This window comes from Dunckerocampus dactyliophorus, chromosome 5, assembly GCF_027744805.1.
Source record: "Dunckerocampus dactyliophorus isolate RoL2022-P2 chromosome 5, RoL_Ddac_1.1, whole genome shotgun sequence".
Classification (NCBI taxonomy): domain Eukaryota; kingdom Metazoa; phylum Chordata; class Actinopteri; order Syngnathiformes; family Syngnathidae; genus Dunckerocampus; species Dunckerocampus dactyliophorus.
This window is the reverse complement of record NC_072823.1, coordinates 33,033,866-33,057,780: the sequence shown is the minus strand read 5'-3', so window position 1 is coordinate 33,057,780 and position 23,915 is coordinate 33,033,866. Positions and strand designations below refer to the sequence as shown.

The 23,915-nt window shown below is 44.1% G+C and overlaps 1 protein-coding gene across 3 annotated transcripts in view; it reads left to right on the top strand.

Annotated features, from left to right (window-relative positions):
- znrf1 (zinc and ring finger 1) overlaps nucleotides 1-23,915 on the top strand; it is a 53,298-nt gene that overhangs the window by 17,401 nt on the left and 11,982 nt on the right. Inside the window, exon 2 of one of the 3 annotated variants that reach the window (XM_054775678.1) lies at nucleotides 17,329-17,424. The exons of the other annotated variants lie outside the window; for them this stretch is intronic. Coding sequence (XP_054631653.1) covers nucleotides 17,329-17,424 — 96 coding nt within the window. The remainder of the gene's footprint in view (nucleotides 1-17,328; nucleotides 17,425-23,915) is intronic. 3 annotated transcript variants of the gene reach the window in all.

Below are 23,915 nucleotides of genomic sequence, written 5' to 3'. Positions count from 1 at the left end.
TTAATTCATCTTGAACATGCATACAAGTCAAACAGTTGCACATCACACAATACAGTTCACAGTTTTGCATGTCCAAAAAGGAGTAGGAAGAAGCAAAGCTTATTTAATCCTACCCCTCATCAGCTTCACATCAATTGCAATACATTCACTCACCTCTTTTTCTTCCAGGTATGCTTTGTAAGGCTACATGACAATGTAGTGCGATCATAACAAGGTTTTCACTTACTACAAGGAAGCTACAGGCATAATGATAACTGATAGAATGATTGAAGAAGTGTTTGATTGATAATGAATGAGTACAGACCATGTAGTCACCACAATGAAAAGTTAATAGTCAGTATAGTAATGGTTAGATGTTGTATTGTATGTACACAGTGGTTCAGGTCTCTTCTTCTTTGTATTTTGTGAACATCAACTGCTTGTACTTTTTCTTAAAATGGCTCATTGTTGTGCATTGTTTGAGTTCTTTACTCAATCCATTCCACAACTTGATTCCACATACAGAAATGCTGAAAGTTTTCAGTGTTGTCCGTGCATATAGGTGTTTTAGGTTAAATTTTCCTCTCAGATCATATTTCTCCTTTCTTGTTGATAAGAATTGTTTTACATTTTTCGGTAGAAGGTTATTGTTTGCTTTATGCATAATTTTAGCCGTCTGAAGGTTTACTAGATCCGCAAATTTTAATAATTGTGATTTTATAAATAAGGAATTTGTGTGTTCTCTGTAGGCAGCATTATGGATGATCCTGACTGACCTTTTTTGTAGCACAGTTAGTGGCTGAAGTGCACTTTTATAGTTATTGCCCCATAACTCGGCACAATAAGATAGATATGGTAATATCAGTGAACGGTAGAGTGTATGTACTGTAGTGCTTTTTGGTCAAGGACAAATTTAGCTTTATTCAGTATTGAGGTGTTTCTTGCCACTTTATGTTTTACATTTTTAATGTGAGATTTCCAGTTCATCTTCTCATCTATTATAACCCCGAGAAATTTATTTTCGTTCACCCTGTCAATGTCTACCCCATCAATTTGTATTTGCTGGTACGTTTCTTTTTTACACTTACCAAATAGCATTACTTTAGTTTTACTGAGGTTCAGTGATAGTCTGTTTTTATCAAACCATCTTTTTAGTAGAGTTAGTTCATCTGTGATGTGTTGTACTAGCTCTGGTGTGCTGTCTCCAGAACATAATGCGATTGTATCGTCTGCAAATAATACTAGCTTTAGGTCTCTTGGGACTTTACAGATGTCGTTTATATATAGATTGAATAGTTTTGGTCCTAGAATTGACCCCTGGGGAACGCCGCATGATATGTTTAACTCCTCGGACGTATGTTCTCCGAGCTTCACATATTGCCTCCTGTCAGCTAAGTAGCTTTTAACCCAGTTCAAGACTAACCCTCTGATTCCATACCTTTCTAGTTTAGTGATTAGAATATCATGATTCATTGTGTCAAAGGCTTTTGTTAAATCCATAAATACTGCAGCCGTGCACTTTCTGTGATCTATAGCATTGGTGATTTCCTCTGTAATTTCTATCAGTGCCATGGAAGTTGAAATGTTGCTTCTGTATCCGTATTGACTCTCCGTGAGTAACTCTTTTTTTTTTATAAAATTGTCCAACCTGTTATTAAATAGTTTTTCAATGATTTTGGAAAATTGTGGCAGTAAGGACACTGGTCGGTAATTTGTGAATTGATGTTTGTTTCCATTTTTATAGATTGGAACTACTTTAGCTATTTTCATTTTATTTGGGAATTGACCTGTCTGGAATGATAGGTTGCTAAGGTACGTTAGCGGTTGTGCAATCTCATTTATAACCCTTTTTATCATTTCCATTTCTATTCCGTTGCAATCGGTTGATGTTTTCGCTTTGAATTTGTTGACAATATCTATGATTTCCTTTTGTATGACGTTGGTGAGGAACATGGAATTGGGATTATTGTCTATGATCTCATTTCTTTCTTCTACTGGTGGGTCATTTGGGATCTTTGTTTGCAAATCCGGTCCAATATTTACAAAGTAATTGTTGAACTTTTCAACTACCTGATTCATATTATCATATTTATCATTTCCATCTATAAAATAAAGGGTAGTCTTTCTTTGCACCGTTCCGTATAATACTGTTTAGAATGCCCCATGTTGCTCTAGTTTTGTTTTTATTCTTGATTAATAATTGACTATAATATTCTTTCCTGCACACTCTCAGGATGTTTGTTAACTTATTTTTGTATGTTTTATATATGTTTCCTGCTTCTTTAGTTTTTAGAATGATAAATCTCCTATATAGTGTATTTTTCTTCTTACAGGCATTTATTAGTCCCTTGGTCATCCATGGCTGATTTCTCTTCCTTTGCTTATTAAATACTTCTCTCAGTGGACAATGTCTGTTATAGCACTTCATGTAAACATTAAGAAAGTTTTTGTACGCCTCGTTCACATCATTCTCACTATATACGCACTCCCATCTTTGTTTTTCCAAATCTTTCCTAAAAGCACTAATACTTTCCTCTGTATGTGATCTTCTGACTGTCCTGATATCGTCCTTCTTTCTCTTTTTATAGTATTCATTATAAATCTTAAACACCGGAAGATGGTCAGTAATATCATTAATTAACAGTCCACTTGTCGTGTTGTCGTCGAAATCATTGGTAAATATGTTATCAATTAATGTTGCGCTGTGATCTGTAATTCTGCTTGGCCTGGTGATTTTTGGATAAAGACTTAAACTGTTCATTGTATCTATAAAGTTATCTATTCTGTTTTGGTTATTTGAATTTAGAAGGTCAATATTGAAATCTCCACATAAAAAGATTATTTTTTGGCTAGTGTCTGTGAATGTTGCTTTGATCCAATCCTCAAATATTTCAATGCTAGACTTAGGTGTTCTGTATATACAACTTATTAGTACATTTTTACTCTTCTCTTTACTGATTTCAATAGTTATGCATTCTAGAATGTTATCAATAGCAATTGATATGTTCTTTACCACTTTATAATTCAGATTTTTATCCACATACACAGCCACTCCTCCTCCACTTTTGTTGTTCCTATTGACGTAGTTCATGTCATAACCTTCCAGCTCAAAGTCCACGCCTTTGTAGTCATTAATCCAAGTTTCTGAGATAGCGATTATTTTAAAGGGTTCCTTAAATAGACTCAAGTATTGTTTGATGTTATTATAATTTGCATACATACTTCTACTATTAATGTGAATGATTGACAACTTATTGCCTATATTAAAGTTGTCATTGTATTGTTCATCTGTATAGTAGCAGCAGTCATTTCTGATATGAGAAAAGAAGTTTGTGTCTGGGTCTATGTCTTCCTCCAATATTGTTTGTATGTGTTATGAAGTGTAGTAGTTTAATGTCTACATATGTTAACCAGCTACCATCGTCATGAGGTCAATCATGAGCTATTATCAATAAGACAATTAGTTAGTCCAGATTAGTTTCTCCAGATCCTTCAGACTCCTGACCATTAGTACTTTTGCTTGTTCTGGTGTTCCGTTTAACTTTATGTAAATTTTGCAGTTGGAGGTCCAAGTTGCTTGTATTTTTCTTTCTTTCCGTAGATATCTAGCTCTCTTTGCTATTTCCGCATTATTTTTGGTCAGGTGTTCATTAAGGTAAACATTTGTTCCTTTAAGCATCTTACCTTGCCGCAATAATTTGTTTTTACATTTTCTGTTGAAAAACCTCATGATGACGGTTGCTGGTTTGCTTTTGTCTGTCTGTGGGAGAGGATGACAGGCTTCTATATTATCTATGTGTATATTAATTCCTTTATCTTGCAAAAACTCTACCACTTGCTGTTCGACAAAGTCCAAATCTTGGTTCCCACCAACTGTCCCGTCCCCCCTTGGCAATACTGCTGCAGCAAATGACCGAGGTCGTGTTGGTAACCCGGTGACAATCACATCATTCATTCTTGTGTATTGTTCCAGCTCAGATAATCTACAGTATGTCACAAAAGTGAGTACACCCCTCACATTTCTGCAAATATTTTATTATATCTTTTCATGGGACACCACTGAAGAAATGAAACTTTGCTACAATGTAAAGTAGTCAGTGTACAGCTTGTATAACAGTGTAAATTTACTGTCCCCTCAAAATAACTCAATACACAGACCTTAATGTCTAAACTGCAGGCAACAAAAGTGAATACACCCCTAAGTGAAAATGTCCAAATTGGGCCCAATTAGCCATTTTCTTTCCCCAATGTCATGTGACCCATTAGTGTTACAAGGTCTCAGGTGTGAATGGGGAGCAGGTGTGTTAAATTTGGTTTTATCACTCTCACACTCTCTCATACTGGTCACTGGAAGTTTAACATGGCACCTCATGGCAAAGAACTCTCTGAGGATCTGAAAAAAAGAATTGTTGCGCTCCACGAAGATGGCTTAGGCTATAAGAAGATTGCCAACACTCTGAAACTGAGCAGCAGCACGGTGGCCAAGACCATACAGCGGTTTAACATCACAGGTTCCACTCAGAACAGGCCTCGCCATGGTCGACCAAAGAAGTTGAGTGCACGTGCCCAGCGTCATATCCAGAGGTTGTCTTTGGAAAATAGACGCCTGAGTGCTGCCAGCATTGCTGCAGAGGTTGAAGGGATGGGTGGTCAACCTGTCAGTGCTCAGACCATACGTCGCACTCTGCATCAAATTGGTCTGCATGGCTGTCATCCCAGAAAGAAGCCTCTTCTAAAGATGATGCATAAGAAAGCCCGCAAACAGTTTGCTGAAGATAAGCAGACTAAAGACATGGATTACTGGAACCATGTCCTGTGGTCTGATGAGACCAAGATAAACTTATTTGGTTCAGATGGTGTCAAGCGTGTGTGGCGGAAACCAGGTGAGGAGTACAAAGACGAGTGTGTTTTACCTACAGTCAAACATGGTGGTGGGAGTGTCATGGTCTGGGGCTGCATGAGTGCTGCCGGCACTGGGGAGCTACAGTTCATTGAGGGAACCATGAATGCCAACATGTACTGTGACATCCTGAAGCAGAGCATGATCCCCTCCCTTCGGAAACTGGGCCGCAGGGCAGTATTCCAACATGACAACGACCCCAAACACACCTCCAAGACAACCACTGCTTTGCTAAAGAAGTTAAGGGTGAATGTGATGGACTGGCCAAGCATGTCTCCGGACCTAAATCCTATTGAGCATCTGTGGGGCATCCTCAAACTGAAGGTGAAGGAGCACAAGGTCTCTAACATCCACCAGCTCCGTGATGTCGTCATGGAGGAGTGGAAGAGAATTCCAGTGGCAACCTGTGAATCTCTGGTGAACTCCATGCCCAAGAGGGTTAAGGCAGTGCTGGAAAATAATGGTGGCCACACAAAATATTGACACTTTTGGCCCAATTTGGACATTTTCACTTGGAGTGTATTCACTTTTGTTGCCTGCAGTTTAGACATTAAGGTCTGTGTATTGAGTTATTTTGAAGGGAACAGTAAATTTACACTGTTATACAAGCTGTACACTGACTACTTTACATTGTAGCAAAGTTTCATTTCTTCAGTGTTGTCCCATGAAAAGATATAATAAAATATTTGCAGAAATGTGAAGGGTGTACTCACTTTTGTGACATACTGTACTTTCCAAGTTTGCAATTAAGACATCTTTCTCCTCATTTTGTCTCTTCAACACTTTGATCTCTTGCATCATGTTAATTAATGTGTCTTGCTTACTTGTGACTTCTTCCATGCGATGACTCATAAATTCCACAGACTTCCGTAGTTCTTCGTTTGACCTTTTTAGTTCCTCCATGTCCCTTTTGGTAGCCATGTTTCTCGGTCTTTGTCAGTTGCAGTCTCGTCTGGCGATTGCAGCTGTGTTCTCGGTGGTGAGGGATGGAACCCAGCAGCAAACGGCAGGTCGCAGCAGTGAAGGCAGAGGCCTGTAGGCCCTGCGGTGGCCTTTGCAGCTAACGTTAGCTTCACTAGCCTTCGCTAGCAACGTCCGTGATGGCAGTTGTCAAGACTTAGTGATGAAGGCAGAAGTCAAGTGGCAATTGTTGGGTCTTGGTGATGAGGGCCGTAGGCTCTGTGATGACTGTACCAGCGGGAGACGTCGATGTCAGCACAGGAACAGGACGGCAGGAAGCGAGTTGCTAGTCTGGAGCTAATGCGGCTAGCAAGGCGCATTAGCAGGAACTGTGGACGATAGACACAGCGGCCAGTACCATTCGTAGTTTTTTGAACTACCGACTTGGTCTCGAATGTTGCCACCAGATAATGGCACAAAACAAGACTTACTCGTACGGGCTCCTTCCGGAGCCCGCTTTAGGTGATCGACGGACTGGCCGGAATAAAGCGGAAACTTACCGACACAGGCCCAAACCTGGGCCTGCTGAGGTGGATTTGGCTCTGGTAAGTGTACCTTTCTCCTGTTGCAATTCTGGCGTGCCGTTCGGATTGTGGTGGGCATGCCAAATTTCCTCAGTCTTCTCAGAAGTAAAGTCTCCTTTGGGACTTCTTCAGAATTTGTTGGGTGTTGTGAGACCAGGTGAGGTCCTCGCTGATGTGTGTGCCAAGGAACTTGAAGGTTTTCACCCTCTCCACCTCAGTCTCATCAATAAACAGGGGTCTATGCGGCTCCTTTTCCCTTGTTCTTGGGTCGATGATCATCTCTTTAGTCTTATCTGTATTGAGAAGGAGATTGTTAGCACGACACCAAGCTATGAGGTCCGCCACCTCTCTTCTGTATGATGTTTCAACACCACCAGTGATCAGTCCGATGACTGTAGTGTCATCTGCAAATTTAATGATGCTGGTGTTGTTCTGGGAGGCCACGCAATCGTAGGTGAAGAGCGTGTAGAGGAGTGGACTCAGCACACACCCCTGTGGGGTCCCAGTGCTCACAATTCTTGAGCTGGATGTGCGGCTGTGGACTCTGACTGACTGGGGTCTGCCTGTGAGAAAGTTAAACACCCAGTTACAGAGGGAGGGAGACAGGCCAAGTGTGAGGAGCTTATCTGTGAGTTTGTGGGGGCTGACTGTATTAAAAGCAGAGCTATAGTCTATAAATAGCATTCTAACATATGTGTCCTGGCCCTGTAGGTGAGAAAGGGCTGTGTGGATGGCAGTGTTGACTGCATCATCCGTGGACCGGTTCTGGCGATATGCAAACTGTAGAGGGTCCACAGTTGCCGCCGGGATGCTTTTTTTGATGTGAGTCATGACTATTCTTTCAAAGCACTTCATAACAATAGGAGTGAGTGCTATAGGGCGATAGTCATTCAAGCAGGTCACGTTGCTCTTCTTGGGTACGGGCACTATGGTGGTGGACTTAAAGCAGGTCGGTACAGATGCTTGTGCAAGCGACAGGTTAAATATGTCAGCAAGCACATCAGCTAGCGCTGATGAGCAAACCCGAAGTGCACATCCTGAGATGTTGTCTGGGCCTGCTGCTTTTCGTGGGTTTGTTTTGTTTAGAACCCTGCGCACATCAGCTGATGTCACCATGAGAGGTGAGTCCTGTGTGTTCCCCAGGTTCAGCCACCCTCTCTGCTCATCAGGAGTTTGGGTGTCAAAGCGGGCATAGAACTCATTCAGCTCATCTGGAAGTGTGGTTTGGCTGGACGTGGCTACGCTACTCCGCTGTCGATAGTCTGTGATGTGCTGGAGCCCCGCCCACATGCGCCGAGGGTCTGAGGTGGAATAGTAGCCCTCCAGCTTCTGTCTGTACTGTTTTTTGGCCTCTCGTATGGACCTTCTCAGGTCATATCTGGCCTTTTTGTAGTCATCAGCGGTGCCCATGACAAATGCAGTCGAACGAGCACGTAGCTTAGCCCTTACATCACAGTTCATCCACTGTTTTTGGTTAGGGTATTTTCTGTAATACTTGGTGGTAGTAACAGTCTCTATACATGTGCTAATGTAGCCAGTAACAGCAGAAGCATATTCATCCAAATCAACAGTACAATCTTCCCTCCCCGCTGCAGTTTTAAACACATCCCAGTTTGTGCAGCCAAAGCAGTCCTGAAGTACTTGATCAGTTTCTTCATTCCACACTTTAACTGGTATACGTACAGGGGGAGCTTGTTTGAGAAGTTGTCTGTATGTTGGATAAAGGAATATAGAGATGTGGGGTCTAGGAACAGCCTTCAAAGCACCTTTCATGTTGCTGTAGACTTGGTCAAGGATTGTATGTACTTTATTGTATGTACTTTATTTATCCCACAGCGGGGAAATTTACTTGTTACAGCAGCAAGACAAGTAAAGAGAACAGTGTAGAGAAAGCATAGTGTCTACAACATGGTTCAGGTGGTGCAGGTGTTGTAGAGCCTGACAGCGGTCGGTATGAAGGACCTGCGGAACCTCTCCTTCTTACACCGTGGGTGTAACAGTCTGGTGCTGAAGGAGCTGCTCAGGGAAACAACAGTGTCATGTAGCGGGTGAGAGGTGTTGTTCATGATGGATGTCAGCTTAGCAAACATCCTTCTCTCCCCCACTTCCTCCACGGAGTCCAGAGGACCGTTCAGGACAGAGCTAGCTCGCCTGATCAGTCTATTTATCCTGCTCCTGTCCCTGTCCGTGCTGCCCCCTCTCCAGCAGCCCACAGCATAGAAGATGGCTGAGGCCACCACAGAGTCATAAAAGGTCCGTAAAAGAGTCCTGCACACACCAAAGGACCTCAGTCTCCTCAGCAGGTGAAGGCGACTCTGGATGGATGTTATTTTCCCTTGTGGGAAAGCTCACATACTGGTAATATTTGGGGAGGACAGTCCTGAGGTTACAGAGGTTGAAATTGCCAGATATAATAAATACAGCGTCTGGGTGTTTGGTCTCGTGTTTATCAATGATGTCATGCAGGAGGCCTAGTGCGTTAGCGTTGTTAGCTCGTGGTGGGATGTAAACAGCAGTTAAATACATAGCGCTAAACTCACGAGGTAAATAAAAAGGTCTGCATTTCACCATCAGCAGCTCAATGTCCTGCGAGCAGTGCTTTTCCATCGTCTGTACGTCTGTGCACCACCGTTTGTTTACGTAGACACAGACGCCGCCACCTCTGTGTTTACCAGACGCTAAAGTCCGATCTCCCCGGTAAGCAGCAAATGTTTCCAACTGGATCGCCGAGTCCGGTATATCCTCCGTCAGCCAGGTTTCTGTGAAGGTGAGGACACAGCATTCCCTGATCTCACGTTGAGCTGTAATCCTTGCTCTTAGTTCGTCCATCTTGTTTTCGAGGGAGCGGACGTTGGCTAGCAGCAGGCTTGGTAGCGGTGGCCTAGTCGCTCTCGCTTTTAGCCTAGCATGCAGGCCGGCCCGCTTGCCTCGTTTACGCCTCGGATGCTTTGCTCGCCGGGTATTCAGCTCACCGGGCCGGCAGGCTGCTGCGGTCTCCCGGCGCAGAAGAAAGGCAAAGTCTGAGAGGCTAAATGAGAGTTCATGGTGAACCCTGCCGATGTTCAAAAGTGTCTCTCTGTTGTAATGTACTGCGTGAGTGTGTTGAATGTCCCAAATGAACAATAAAATAGCAAAAAATAGAAAAAAGCGGGAGAGTGTCACAGAGACGTCTGCCACTGAGGGCGCCATCTTTGATCTTTCTCATCATAACATCCATCCTTGCATTTTCTGTCCCGCTTCTCCTCGTTAGGGTATGCTGGAGCCTATCCCAGCTGACTTTGGGTGACAGGCGGGGTACACCCTGGACTGGTCCATATTAATATGACCTGTTAAAGAAATCATGTCGGACCTATGATGCTTTTCCTTCTTTGTGTCCGGTAAATGTTGCTTTCTGGTGTTAAACGATGCCAAAGCGTCAGATAATGAGGTTTGCATTTGGAAGTGAGACCTGAAAGCAGTTTTGGACCGCTCTGCACGCTGTGTTTTACAGAGTTTCTTAAAACACCGAGTTCCACTGAATTCCTTATATGGGCATGCCCGGCACCCCCACCCTGCTTGGCTCTGCTCTTTCCACCGTGTTAGCACCATGTTAGCTCCCAGGAAACGTTTGGGAGTTGCTGATTCCCGGCCAGCGAGAGAAAAATATGCTCATCTGTTTGGGCAGGGGGCAGGAAGAGGTGCAGAGTCTGGAAGATCTAGAAAGCTCTCTGTGTGGGTTATCGTGTGTAGCTGCTCTATAGGAGTCCAATACAAAGGCCGGAAATGAGAAGAATATTTCCATGTTATGTTCCTGAAATGACATCATTGTCCCTCCTATTATGACATGATTCTCCTTTCTCGTTAGATTGCAACATTTTTGTCTTTGGTGTTCAATTCTATTATATTCGAGTGGGCCGTGGGCCACAAACTGCTCCCAGGCTGCACCTTTGGTGTTGGGAAGCAGGGTTGCAGACGAGCACGTTTGTGCACATGGCTATCAGCATGAGCGCTGCCGTGTGGATGACATTTGGGGATGCCGAAAGAATCTTCTATTCCTTTGGGCTTTTCCCTTCAAGGGTCGCCACAGCGAATCAATTGCCTCCATCTAAGCCTGTCTTCTGCATCCTCTTCTCTCACACCAACTACCTTCATGTCCTCTTTCACTACATTCATAAACCTCCTCTTTGGTCTTCCTCTAGGCCTCCTGCCTGGCAGTTCCAAACTCAGCATCCTTCTACCTATATATTCCCTATCTCTCCTCTGGACATGTCCAAACCATCTCAGTCTGGCCTCTCTGACTTTATCTCCAAAACCTCTAACATGTGCTGTCCCTCTGATGTACTCATTCCTGATCCTATCCTTCCTGGTCACTCCCAGAGAGAACCTCAGCATCTTCAACTCTGCTACCTCCAGCTCTGTCTCCTGTCTTTTCCTCATTGACACTGTCTCTAGACCAAACAACATTGCTGGTCTCACCACAGTTTTGTACACCTTTCCTTCCATTTTAGCTGAAACTCTTCTATCACACATCACACCTGACACTTTTCTCCAGCCCTGCCATCCTGCCTGTACACGCTTCTTCACCTCTTTTCCACACTCTCCATTGCTCTGGACTGTTGACCCTAAGTACTTCAAATCCTCCACCTTCTTGATCTCTTTTCCCTGTAAGCTCACTCTTCCAGTTGGGTCCCTCTCATTCACACACATGTACTCTGTCTTACTGCGGCTAACCTTCATTCCTCTCCTTTCCAGAGCAAACCTCCACCTCTCTAGCTTCTCCTCCACCTGTTCCCTGCTCTCACTGCAGATCACAATGTCATCTGCAAACATCAGAGTCCATGGATATTCCTGTCTAACCTCGTCTGTCAGTCTGTCCATCACCATAGCGAACAAGAAGGGGCTCAGAGCTGATCCCTGATGCAGTCCCACCTCCACTTGAACTCCTCTGTCACACCTACAGCACACCTCACCACTGTCTTCCAGTCCTCATACATGTCCTGCACCGCTCTAACATACTTCTCTGCCACTCCAGACTTCCTCATGCAATAGCACAGTTCCTCTCTGGGCACCCTGTCATAAGCTTTCTCCAGATCTACAAAAACACAATGCAACTCCGTCTGGCCTTCTCTGTACTTCTCTATCAACATCGTCAAAGCAAATACTGCCTCTGTAGTTCTCTTTTTTGGCATGAAACCATACTGCTGCTCACAAATGCTCACTTGTGCCCTTAGTCTAGCTTCAACTACTCTTTCCCATAACTTCATTGTATGGCTCATCAGCTTTATTCCTCTGTAGTTGACACAGCTCTGCACATTTCCCTTGTTCTTCAAAATGGGCACCAGCACACTTCTCCTACATTCCTCAGGCATCTTTTCATGATCTAAGATCCTGTTGAACAACCCAGTCAGAAACTCTACTGCCACCTCTCTTAGACACTTCCAAACCTCTACAGGTATATCATCAGGACCGACGGCCTTTCCACTCTTCATCCTCTTCAATGCCCTCCTCACTTCATCCTGACTAATCTTTGCTACTTCCTGGCCCACAAAAGTCACCTCTTCTAGTCTTTGTTCTCGCTCATTTTCCACGTTCATCAGCTCTTCAAAGTACTCTTTCCATCTTCCCATCACACTGCTGGCACTTGTCAATAGACTTCCATCCCTATCCTTAATCACCCTAACCTGCTGCACGTCCTTCCCATCTCTGTCTCTCTGTCTTGCCAACCTGTATAGATCAGTCTCTCCCTCCTTACTATCCAACCCAGCATACAAGTCATCATAAGCCCCTTGTTTGGCCTTTGCTACCTCTACTTTCACCTTACGCTGTATCTCCCTGTACTCCTGTCTACTCTCCTCTGTCCTCTCAGTGTCCCACTTCTTAGCTAACCTCTTTCTCTGTATACACTCCTGTATCTCCTCATTCCACCTCCAAGTCTCCTTGTCTGCTTTACTTCCAGATGCCACTCCAAGTACTCTCCTGCCTGTCTCCCTGATCACATTAGCTGTTGTTGTCCAGTCATCTGGAAGCACCTCCTGACCACTCAGAGCCTGTCTTAACTCCTTCCTAAAAGTCATGCAACACTCTTCCTTTTTCAGCTTCCACCATTTGGTCCTCTGCTCTATCTTTGTCCTCTTCATCTTCCTCACCACCAGAGTCATCCTACACACCACCATCCTATGCTTTTTGGCTACACTATCGCCTACCACTACTTTACAGTCACTGATCTCCTTCAGATGACAGCGTCTACACAAGATGTAGTCTCCCTGTGTGCTCCTACCTCCACTCTTATAGGTCACCCTATGTTCCTGCCGCTTCTGGAAGAAAGTATTCCCTATAGCCATTTCCATCCTTTTTGCAAAGTCAACCACCATCTGTCCTTCTGCATTCCTCTCCTGGATACCAAACATACCCATCGCCTCCTCATCACCTATGTTTCCAGCACCAACATGTCCATTGAAGTCTGCACCAATGACAACTCTCTCTTCTCTTCTAGGTATGCTCTGCATCACTTCACCCAAGTCCAACCAGAATTTCTCCTCCTCCAGCTGACATCCTACCTGTGGAGCATACCCACTAACAACATTGAACATCACACCTTCCATTTCTAGCTTCAGACTCATCACTATATCTCACACTCTTTTTACTTCCAGGACATTCCGAACAAATTCCTCCTTCAAGATAACTCCTACTCCATTTCTCTTCCTATCTACACCATGATAGAACAACTTGAACCCTGCTCCTAAACTTCTAGCCTTGCTACCTTTCCATCTGGTCTCCTGGACACACAGTGTGTCTACCTTCCTTGTCTGCATCATGTCAACCAACTCTCTACCTTTTCCTGTCATAGTTCCAACATTCAACGTCCCTACTCTCAGTCCTATACTCTTGGCGTTCCTCTTTTCTCTCTTCCTACGGACACACTTTCCTCCTCTCCTTTTTCGACCAACAGTAGTCCAATTTCCACCGGCACCCTGTAGGTCAACAGCGCCGATGGCGGTCGTTGTTAACCCGGGCCTCGACCGATGCGGTATGGAAATCATACGTTTGATTCGCATGTTTGATTTGGCAAAAGTTTTACGTTGGATGCCCTTCCTGACACAACCCTGTGTATTTATCCGGGCCTGGGACTGGCACAATAAGACACTGGCTTGTGTCCTCTTGCTACATGCCGAAAGAATACCACGTAGAAAGGATTCTGGCTATGATGAGTTAAGGCTTTTGGCATTTGCAATAAAGGATAGGATTCAGTAGGAATAAATGGAATATTTTCGTAGTCATGGCATCCAAAACCTGTTTACAAGCTTCTGATACATGAATGAAAATACAGCCCATAGCATCCATTTTTGCAGAGCTGCTGGAGATGTGAATTTCTCTTGGAGAGTAATAAAGGCTACATCTACATCTATGTCTATGTATATCTATGTATGCATGTCGTGCAATGAACATCCCTGCCATGAGTAGTCTGTTTGTTTATTCAAGCACATTTTTACATGAGCCATGAGAGCGGCGTCCGGCATTGGTGTGATTCCCGGTCTACCCCTTGATATCAAGGTGGCCACGCTGGAGCTAAGATGAACGTCAAGCGGCCAGCGAGGAAGCGGAGGTTCAAGCCTTCGGGACCTTCTATTGTCATGGAAAACGTGAATTCACTATCGTGCGAGATGGCTGGCATGAACGTCAAGACTTTAAAATGGAATAGCTAAGAGGTAGCGTCCCAGAGGAGCTAGCTGACTTCAGTACAGTCAGAGTGGCCAGGAACACAAGAGCCTGTGGAAAGCACAAAGGAGGGGGACTTACACTGTATGTGTGGCATCCTGGCCATGTGGACATGAACATGTCCATCCATCAGCATTTGTTTAACATGGCTTTTCATGATGGGAAAACATCCCATAGCCATGTGTACCCATAGCACATTTTTAGGACATATCGGGCCCATATTATCGGTGGGCCATTATTATCGAGCAACCCTACACATAAGACTTTTTTAAACACGATTAGAGCCCTCTCGACATGAAAAAACACCCCTATAGTCACCTTTACACTCCTACTACAGAATGTAGTAGACACAATAAGAGAAAATAACACATAGAAGACATAGAAAACCTGTTTTTGACCTTCTAAATATGTGTTTTAATATTGTCTAGACATGAAATAACACCCCTATAGTCACCTTTACACGTCTTTGCACAATATAGTAGACATAATAAGAGAAAATAAGACATAGAAAACCTGTTTACCTCCATCAAAATATGCTTTTTTAACCTGATTAGAGCCCTTTAGACATGAAATAAGCCAGGGTGTATTAAAAAAAGCAGACTTAATCTCCAAAAAGTAGCCACTAAAGTTCCAATTGAATATTTCCATGAGTGTTCATGTCTTTATTTGCATATGTTGGTATGGACATCCCCCTTCGTGAATCACCATCTTACAGTGGTGGAGGGGTTTGTGTGCCCTAGTGATCCTAGGAGCTATGTTGTCTGTGGCTATATGCTCCTGGTAGGGTCTCCCAAGGCAAACAGGTCCTGGGTGACGGCCCAGAGTGATTCAGAAGACCTTTATGAACAAACACACGAGGAGAGACCACACCTCACCCGGATGGGTGGTGGTCGAGGCAAAAACTCGGGTGTGGGAGGAGTTTGGTGAGGCCATGGAACACGACTTTCGGTCGGCCGTGAAGAGGTTCTGGCAAACCGTCCGGCGCCTCAGAAAGGGGAAGCTGTGCTCGGTCCACACTGTTTTCAGTGGGGACGGGGGCCTGCTGACCTCGACTGAGGATATAGTCGGGCGGTGGAAGGAATACTTTGAGGCCCTTCTCAATCCCAGTAACATACCTTCCATAGAGAAAGCAGAGGCTGAGGACACAACGCGGACAGTTCCATCACCGTGGCTGAGGTGTCTGGGGTAGTCAAAAGGCTCCCCAGTGGCAAAGCTCCGGGGGTGGACGAGTTTCGCTCTGAATTCCTCAAGGCTCTGGATGTTGAGGGACTGTCTTGTCTGACACGTTTCTTCAACATTGCGTGGAAGTCGGGAACAGTACCTCTGGATTGGCAGACAGGGGTGGTGGTCCCCCTTTTCAAGAAGGGTGAGCGTAGGCAGTGTTCCAACTATAGGGGATCACACTCCTCAGCCTCCCTGGGAAAGTCTATTCCAGGGTGCTGGAGAGAAGGGTACGACCGTTAATGGAACCTCGGCTAAAGGAGGTGCAATGTGGTTTTCGTCCTGGTGACGGGACACTGGACCAGCTCTACACCCTTGCAAGGGTACTGGAGGGTACTTGGGAGTTTGCCCAACCGGTCTACATATGCTTTGTGGACTTGGAAAAGGCATTCAACCGTGTCCCTCGCGGTGTCCTGTGGGGGGTGCTCCGAGAGGGGTTGGTGGCGTGCTACTACGTGCCATACAGTCCTTGTACAACCGGAGCAGGAGCCTGGTTGGCAATTCCAGCAGTAAGTCAAGCCTGTTTCCGGTGAACTTTGGCCTCCGCCAAAGCTGCCCTTTGCCACTGATTGTATTCATAATTTTTATGGACAGAATTTCTAGTCGCACCCAAGGTGTGGGAGCCCAGTTCGGCGGCCTAAGATCTTGTCTCTGCTTTTTGCAGACGATGTGGTCCTGATGGCCTCATCGGGCTGTGACCTACAGCGTTTACTGGGATGGTTAGCATCTGAGTGTGAAGCTTCTGGGATGAGACTCAGCACCTCCAAATCTGAGGCCAAGGTTCCTCGTCGGAAAAGGGTGGATTGTTCCCTCCGGGTTGGGAATGAGGTCCTGCCCCAGGTGGAGGAGTATCTCGGAGTCTTGTTTACAAGTGAAGGAAGGTTGGCGCGTGAGATCGATGGGCGGATCGGCACAACGTCTACAGTAATGCGGTCGCTGTGCCGGACCGTCGTGGTGAAGAGAGCTGAGCCAGAACTGTTCGATCTATGTTCCCACCCTCACCTATGGTCATGAGCTTTGGGTCGTGACCGAAAGAACGAGATCGCATGGCTTGTATAGTATTATTGCTGTGAGCAGCCTTTTCACATTGCCAGCTGCTTCTGCTGCTACTGAAAACTTTTCTTTGAACGAGAGACTGCCTCACACTTGAGACAACATGTCATGTAACTGCATATCAGTGTTGGAAATATGTTTGATTCTAAACATAACATGCACTGAGAAACCCCACAGCTTTTGCATGTTTAATGCCATTTTGTTTGACGGTCTTTGAACGCTGCACAGACAGACTAGTATACTGTATTTTGACCCTTTTTCATCTTTGTTTTTCTCATGTTTACTCCCAAATGCTGACACTACGTGGGAATCCATCAAGGTAAGATTTGATGTGCTAATGTGCATTCCAGGTGTATTCTTCCAGGCTGGTACTGGTGGATGGTGGCTCTGTATTCCTTTGGTGCTCTTCATTTCATGTTGTTCCTGTCTTACTTTTACACAATACATCATAAATAACATCCATGAGATGGAATTTGGGAAAGAATAAAAGGGAATTATAAAAAAGTCTAAGGGAATGTAGCCTGCTGCTAATGCTGTTTCCATCCATTGTGGTCTTCAGTTGTGCTAAGCTACGGCGCTTGCGTGACAGTCCTTTCTGCAGCAGCCCAGAGTCCGATGTTGTTTAAGAGACAGACTGTCAAGGAGCCACTAGCTGTGCGCCACGCGGTGCATGCGTCTGCAATCCCTTCATGCCAGCATTTGTGGCTGATGCAGCCATAGCTCTCGCTCGTCCAAGCGTGGCTTTATCCTTCACAACCCTGCTAATTCCACATGAAGATCAGCTGAGACCAGAAGCACAACAAGGTAAAGACCACTCAAAAGCCTGCAAAACAGGAAATGGACTTACCAAAATAAGAGCACGAGAAAGGAAATAAAAAGAAAAGCGAGAAAAAGCCAAAGTATAGTCCACGCAAGCGTCACGTGCTCGGAATGCCACAGAAGTCACGTGTGAGAGCAGTGCACCATGACGGCTGATGGACGCCCTTTTTCTTGCAGGAATCAAGTGTCCCGTCTGCTCCAAGTCTGTGGCATCCAATGAAACGGAGCTTCACTTCATCGTGTGTCTGAGCGAGCCTCGACTCTCCTACAACGGTGAGCGACATCTCCCTCCCTCTTTGTCCTTCCGTGCTGCTGCTATCTTCACCTCGTGCAAAAAAGAGCAAAGTGCCGCATATACACTCCTCATCTGCATGTTTACAGCGGTGGCAGGAAGAGACTTGATGGCACTTGGTTTTAAATGTCAACTCAGAATGAGATTGGGAGCTTGGTGAACTTGGTGGCCAGGAGTGTACGAACCGGGCGAAAGCAGCTTTGCACGGAAATGTCAGCATTCCCACTTTCGGCCCGCCACGTCGTTTTTTGTGGCCCGCAAAAGACTGGAAATAACACACAGCAGCAAATTTGACCTAAGAAAAATCATGCTGTCGGCAAACTGGAGTTTTTTTGGGGTGGTGGTGGTTTCCTCCCAAACGACTGTGGTTGGCGTGCAGGGCTGTCACTCCACTGCATCTTAATGACTGTCGCTTTGCACCACAAAGGAGTGAGAGCAGTCTTGGTTGGGACACGCCGCAACCATGCTTGGATTACAGCTGTCCTATCTAGTCCTTGAGCATGAACTGATGAAGGCTGCTTGGATGAGAGGCCAAACGTCTTCTGTGCGGGGATAAGAGGGGGACAAAAAAGACAGAGACAAGGACAACAGCAGCAACAACAATAACAGAAGAACAGAAACAAACAGGACTACATCAGCAAATGTCTGTGACGACTATAAAGACCCTGACAGAAAAGGACAAAATAATATCAATAACCACAATGACAATACTGCATTGTCACAGTCACACATAATAGTAGTCATGAAATGATGAACTATGATAGTGATCACAATGATAATACTGCATTGAAACAGTCACACATAATAGTAGTCATGAAATGATGAACTGTGATAGTGATCACAATGATAATACTACATTGAAACAGTCACACATAATAGTAGTCTCTGAAAATGGAGCTCATCTGATTGAAGCTAGATTTTGCTAAAGCTATTCTTCGTCTTATCTCTTGGTGGAAGCGACCATCTGAGGTGATTAAGGACCCTAGGTAGTTGAAAGACTCGACCTATTGAATTGTTTTGTCATTGCATTTGAGATTGCATCTCGGCGGGGGAGACTCCTTGGAGACAACCATACAAAAAGTCTTTTTGCAGTTTATCTCAAGACCAAGTTCTTGCGAGGCTTGAACAGTCACGTGGATTAGCCTTTGTCGTCCTTCGCTTGAGGCCAGCAAGGCTGATCATCGGCATATCTGATGTTGTTGATGAGCTGTCCATTAAGTGCTAAGCCTCCCTCCACCTCTTCAAGGTGACCAAGGATCTCCTCGCTGTAGAGGTTGAAGAATTCTGGGCTCATTACACAACCTTGCCGTAAAGCAATGCACATCACTGTAAAAACTATTATCATAATTACCATAATGTAATTGTCACTGAGAATGCATGAAAGGAGAGGGGCCCCCCTCCACCACTCAGAGAGTCCCGCCCCAAATAGCCAGGCCGAGCCCCCACCACCAGAAAGCCACCGGGCCCACAGGGGCAGGCAGCACAAAGCTCAGCCCCCCAAAAGCCAGCCCAGAGAGCCCTCCCCCCCGGGAAGACCAGCAAGGGGCCGCAGAAAGGCAATCCCAAACAAAGACAGGGCGCCAACGGGCCGGAGGACAGTCAACCCCCAAGACCGGCGAGAGATCACACCCCACAAAGGCAGACGGGCACCAGGGGCCACACACCAGCAGGCCCAGAGATGCCCCCACAACCGGAAAGAAGCCCGCCCAGGCCGGAAACGCCAGACGTACCCTGCCGGGGACCCAGGGTGCAGCAGAGCTGGGGATCCCGGGGTCCCAGACACACAATCCAGAACCCGAGGCACGGAGAACGCAGAACACCGGGGAGCAGGAAGACCCCAGGCCACCCCATCCCAATGGCAGGACGCCACCAGCAAGGCAGACAGAGGAGCTGGCGAGGAGGAAAGCCAGCAAATGAGCAAACGGGCAAGCAGCCGGGCAAACCACCACACAGCACCAGCCAACACCCGCGGGGCAGCAAATCCCAGAGAGGGAATGCCGCACCCCCAAGCCGCAGGGAGGCCAAGCACCAGAGCCGAGAAGGCGAGACCAGCAGCAGACCAGCCGCCAGACCCCACCAGCCACCGACATGGCCACCAGAGCCGATGGCACACCACCCGCGCACCGGAGCCCCACCCCAACAAGCCCGCAGACAGACTGGGGGAGGCAAAGACGCAGACAACGGCCCAGCAGAGCACAAAGACCAGCGGCGACAAATGCCCAAGCGCCCGGCAGAGCACCAACCCCCCAGCAAGCCTGGCCCCAGGGCACACGGCCGTGTGTGATAAGGTGTGATTGTGTGTATTATGCAATTAAAAATGTAATTCAATAAAAGAGGACGGCTCTGAAGAGCTGGTCTCTGTGTCCCTGAGAGGATGTTTTTGTGTGCATGTATATGATAGTGTGTATGTGGATGATAGCTGACCATGCAATTAAAATTGGGCGACAGCTGCCGCACTGTGGGCCCCTCACCTGCCCAGCTCCCCCAAACCCTAAGTGTCTACTGTGCGATTAAAATTGCTGGGCTTTCTGACATATGGTACACGTGACTTGTATGATCAAATATTGCTATCAGCAGAGATTATACACTGAAAACTAGTGATGGGACGATGATACCTCAAGGAGTGTATTGACACACACACTACACAAACTGTGTCCGCCCAAACTGTGTCCGCCCTGTATCGATACTGTGTTGGTCACCGAATAGTGACCCCTGCAGTAGTAAAATCATTGCAGGTAAAGAAATTCCTTGTTTGTGTAAATGCTAAACTTTGCTAAAGACTTAAAGATTGCGTAAAGAGGACAGCATCCGTGCCTTCAAGATAGGACTAGAAGAACAAAGTTGGGAGAGTGTCTACAGTGCAATAGATGTGGACGAGGCATATGACAGCTTCCTTGGTACTTATATGGAGCTCTACGATAAGAACTGTCCCTGGCAAGAAAAGCCCAAGAAGCAAAAGCGAAACAACCAGCCATGGATGACAAAAGGACTAAAAAACGCCTGTAAGAAGAAGACATCATACAGGACATTCATCATTCAACAGACTAAAGAAGCAGAACAAAATTATAAGACTTACAAAAATAAGCTGACAACTATCTTGAGAGTGTGTAAGAGGGAATATTATAGTCATGTACTTGATAAGAACAAAAATAACATGAGAGCAACTTGGGGCATCTTAAATAGTATTATAAAGAACAACTTTAAGAAAGCAGACTATCCTCCCTATTTCATGGTTGGAAACACTTACAGGAATGACATGAATGCGGTAGCTGAAATGTTTAATGAATATTTTGTAAATATTGGACAAAAACTGGAAGAAGAAATTCCAAAACAAGACACAATTGATGAAGGGAATGATATCATTGATAGGAATCTTAATTCTATGTTTCTCACTGCTGTAACCAAAAAGAAGATCACTGACATTGTTAACCATTTTAAGGCAAAAACATCAACTGATTGTCATGGAATCGAAATGGAAACAATTAAAAGGGTCATCAATGAGATCACAGACCCGTTAACATATATTAGTAACTTATCATTTCAGACTGGAATATTTCCAAGCAAAATGAAAACAGCCAAGGTGGTTCCAATTTTCAAAAAAGGAGACAAACACCAATTTACAAATTATCGGCCAGTTTCCTTGTTACCACAATTCTCTAAAATTGTGGAGAAGCTATTTAATAATAGGTTGGACAAATGTATTAATAAGAATGAATTATTGGCTAGCAGTCAATATGGTTACAGAGCCAACATTTCAACTTCTATGGCACTGATGGAAATCACGGAGGAAATCACTACTGCTATAGACAACAGAAGATGCGCAGCAGCAGTATTCATGGATCTGACAAAAGCTTTCGATACAATTAATCACACTATCTTAATTTCAAAATTAGAAAGGTACGGAATTAGAGGTTCAGTCTTAAATTGGGTTAAAAGCTACCTAGCAAAGAGGAAACAATTTGTAAAGCTAGGAGAATACACATCTGGGAGTTTAAATACCACGTGTGGAGTACCCCAGGGGTCCATACTGGGACCAAAACTGTTTAACTTGTACATTAACGACATTTGTAAAGTAACAAACAACTTAAAATTGGTCTTATTCGCGGATGATACCACCGCTTTCTGTTCTGGTGAAAGCACACAAGAACTCATTAAAAAGGTCAAGGATGAAAAGGTCATATTAAAGTCATGGTTTGACAGGAACAGATTATCTCTGAATTTAAGTAAAACTAAAATAATGCTATTCGGTAATAGTAGAAAGGATACGTACGACCAAATACAAATTAATGGAGTGGATATTGAAAAAGTGGAAGAATATAAATTCCTTGGGGTTGTAATAGATGAAAAAATGAGTTGGAAATCTCATATTAAATATATTCAACAAAAGGTGGCGAGAAATATCTCAATATTGAATAAAGCAAAATATGTTCTTGACCAAAAAACACTCCACACTCTGTACTGTTCCTTAGTATTACCATATCTAACGTATTGTGTAGAGATATGGGAAATAATTACAAAAGCAATCTTCACTCACTCACTGTACTGCAAAAAAGATCTGTGAGGATAGGAGGAAAAGGCTTCTTGAGACGTCATCTGTACTTCTGTGAAGAAGGTGTCGGACGTTTCGCTCCTCATCCGAAGAGCTTCGTCAGCGAACTAATAAGTGCTGGTAGCTTAGGCCTTAAATACAGTAAGAGTGGGCGGAATTGGTGTGCCAACACCCTCCTCCTATTGGTTCCTTACACTAAGCCTGGGCAGAGTAGTGGTATAATCCTATCCTGCTATTAACACCTCCGATAAAAGGGATAAAAGGGTCTCAAGAAGCCCTTTCCTCGATGGACAACTCCTGTACAACTGAGAGCCTACACACATCATCTGTGAGGATAATTCATAATGCCAAGTATAGAGAACATACAAACCCTTTATTTTTAAAATCACAGATATTAAAATTCGCAGATTTAGGACACTTTCAAACCGCTACAATAATGTATAAAGTTAATAACAACTTGTTACCCAAAAACTTCAAACAGTATTTCTCAATCAGAAAGGAGAAATATGATCTTAGAGGAAAATTAAACCTAAAACATTTATATGCGAGAACAACGCTGAAAACCCACAGCATTTCCGTGTGTGGAATTAAATTATGGAACGGATTGAGTAAAGAACTCAAACAAAGTACAGAGATGAGCAAATTCAAAAAACAATACAAGCAGTTGATGTTTGCTAAATACAAGGCAGAAGAGTCCTGATTGTTCTGTCAGGTTTGTTATTTTATTTTTTTTTTATTTTTATAATTTTTTTTTAGTTTTTTTTCTTTGTTTTTTTTTTTTTTAAAGAAAAAAGCTTTGTTCTTTTTTTATTTATTTATTTAGTATTGTCATCATTATTATTATTATTAATGTATATGTGTATATATATATATACATTTTTTTTCTTTTTCTTTTTTTTTGGGGGGAGGGCTATCTTACCGTTATCTATTATGTATTATCCTGACTATCACTGAAAACATGACATGGAATGCAGGAAGTGAACAACATGTACTGTACAAGATGTAGATTGGAAGGGGGGTAGGATTAAATAAGCTTTGCTTCTTCCTACTCCTTTTTGGACATGTGGAACTGTGAAAAAATGATTCATGAGATGTATTCCATTGTAACCTTCATGTTCAAATAAACTAAACCAAACCAAACCAAACCAAAACTGAGTTGGTGTGTAAAATATAGCACAAAAAGTTAATTTATCTGAAAACAATAAAACCTCTTACCAGATCAGAGTAAAAACTAAGGTGGAGCATTGCATTCACTTTTTTAAAAAAATAGACACCCTATCATGATTTCGAGATCAGGATCTCTTGAAATTACCAGATAAAATGAATAAAGCAACTGTAAGGTTCTTTAACTGACTATCATATGTATCACAGGTCATTCACTTGATAAACTGATAAAGTGAGTGCAATGCGCCACAGTAAAAAATAGTATATAACAGTAAACAATGCTCAAAGGAGAAAAAGATTGACCTTGTTTGGCGTCACAAGATCAAAATTATTCCACACTGGGAAAACTTCTTATAATGATCCATAATTACGCAAAACTCCATCCAACAAACCCACGACATGTTGATACAGTTTATTTCCTTATAAACACACTTTGGCACAGCACATCCAAACGATACAAGTCCTGTATCGGTCTCGTGATTCTTTCGTAAAGCAATACACGCACCGATACAGGGTTTCACTCTTGAGCTCTCGGCACAGTGCTGACGCACCAGCATCGCTCGTCCCATCACTACTGAAAACAACTGGGGAGAAAAAATACAACAGAATTTTGAAAAAATAAATCAAAGTGGAATTTGAGGGGAAAAATATAACATGGAATTTGAGGAAAAATCAAATGGAATTTGGGGGGAAAAAATTGGAAAATAAAGCAGAATTCGGGGTGGGAAATGAAACGGAAATTGGTAAAAAAAAAAAAAA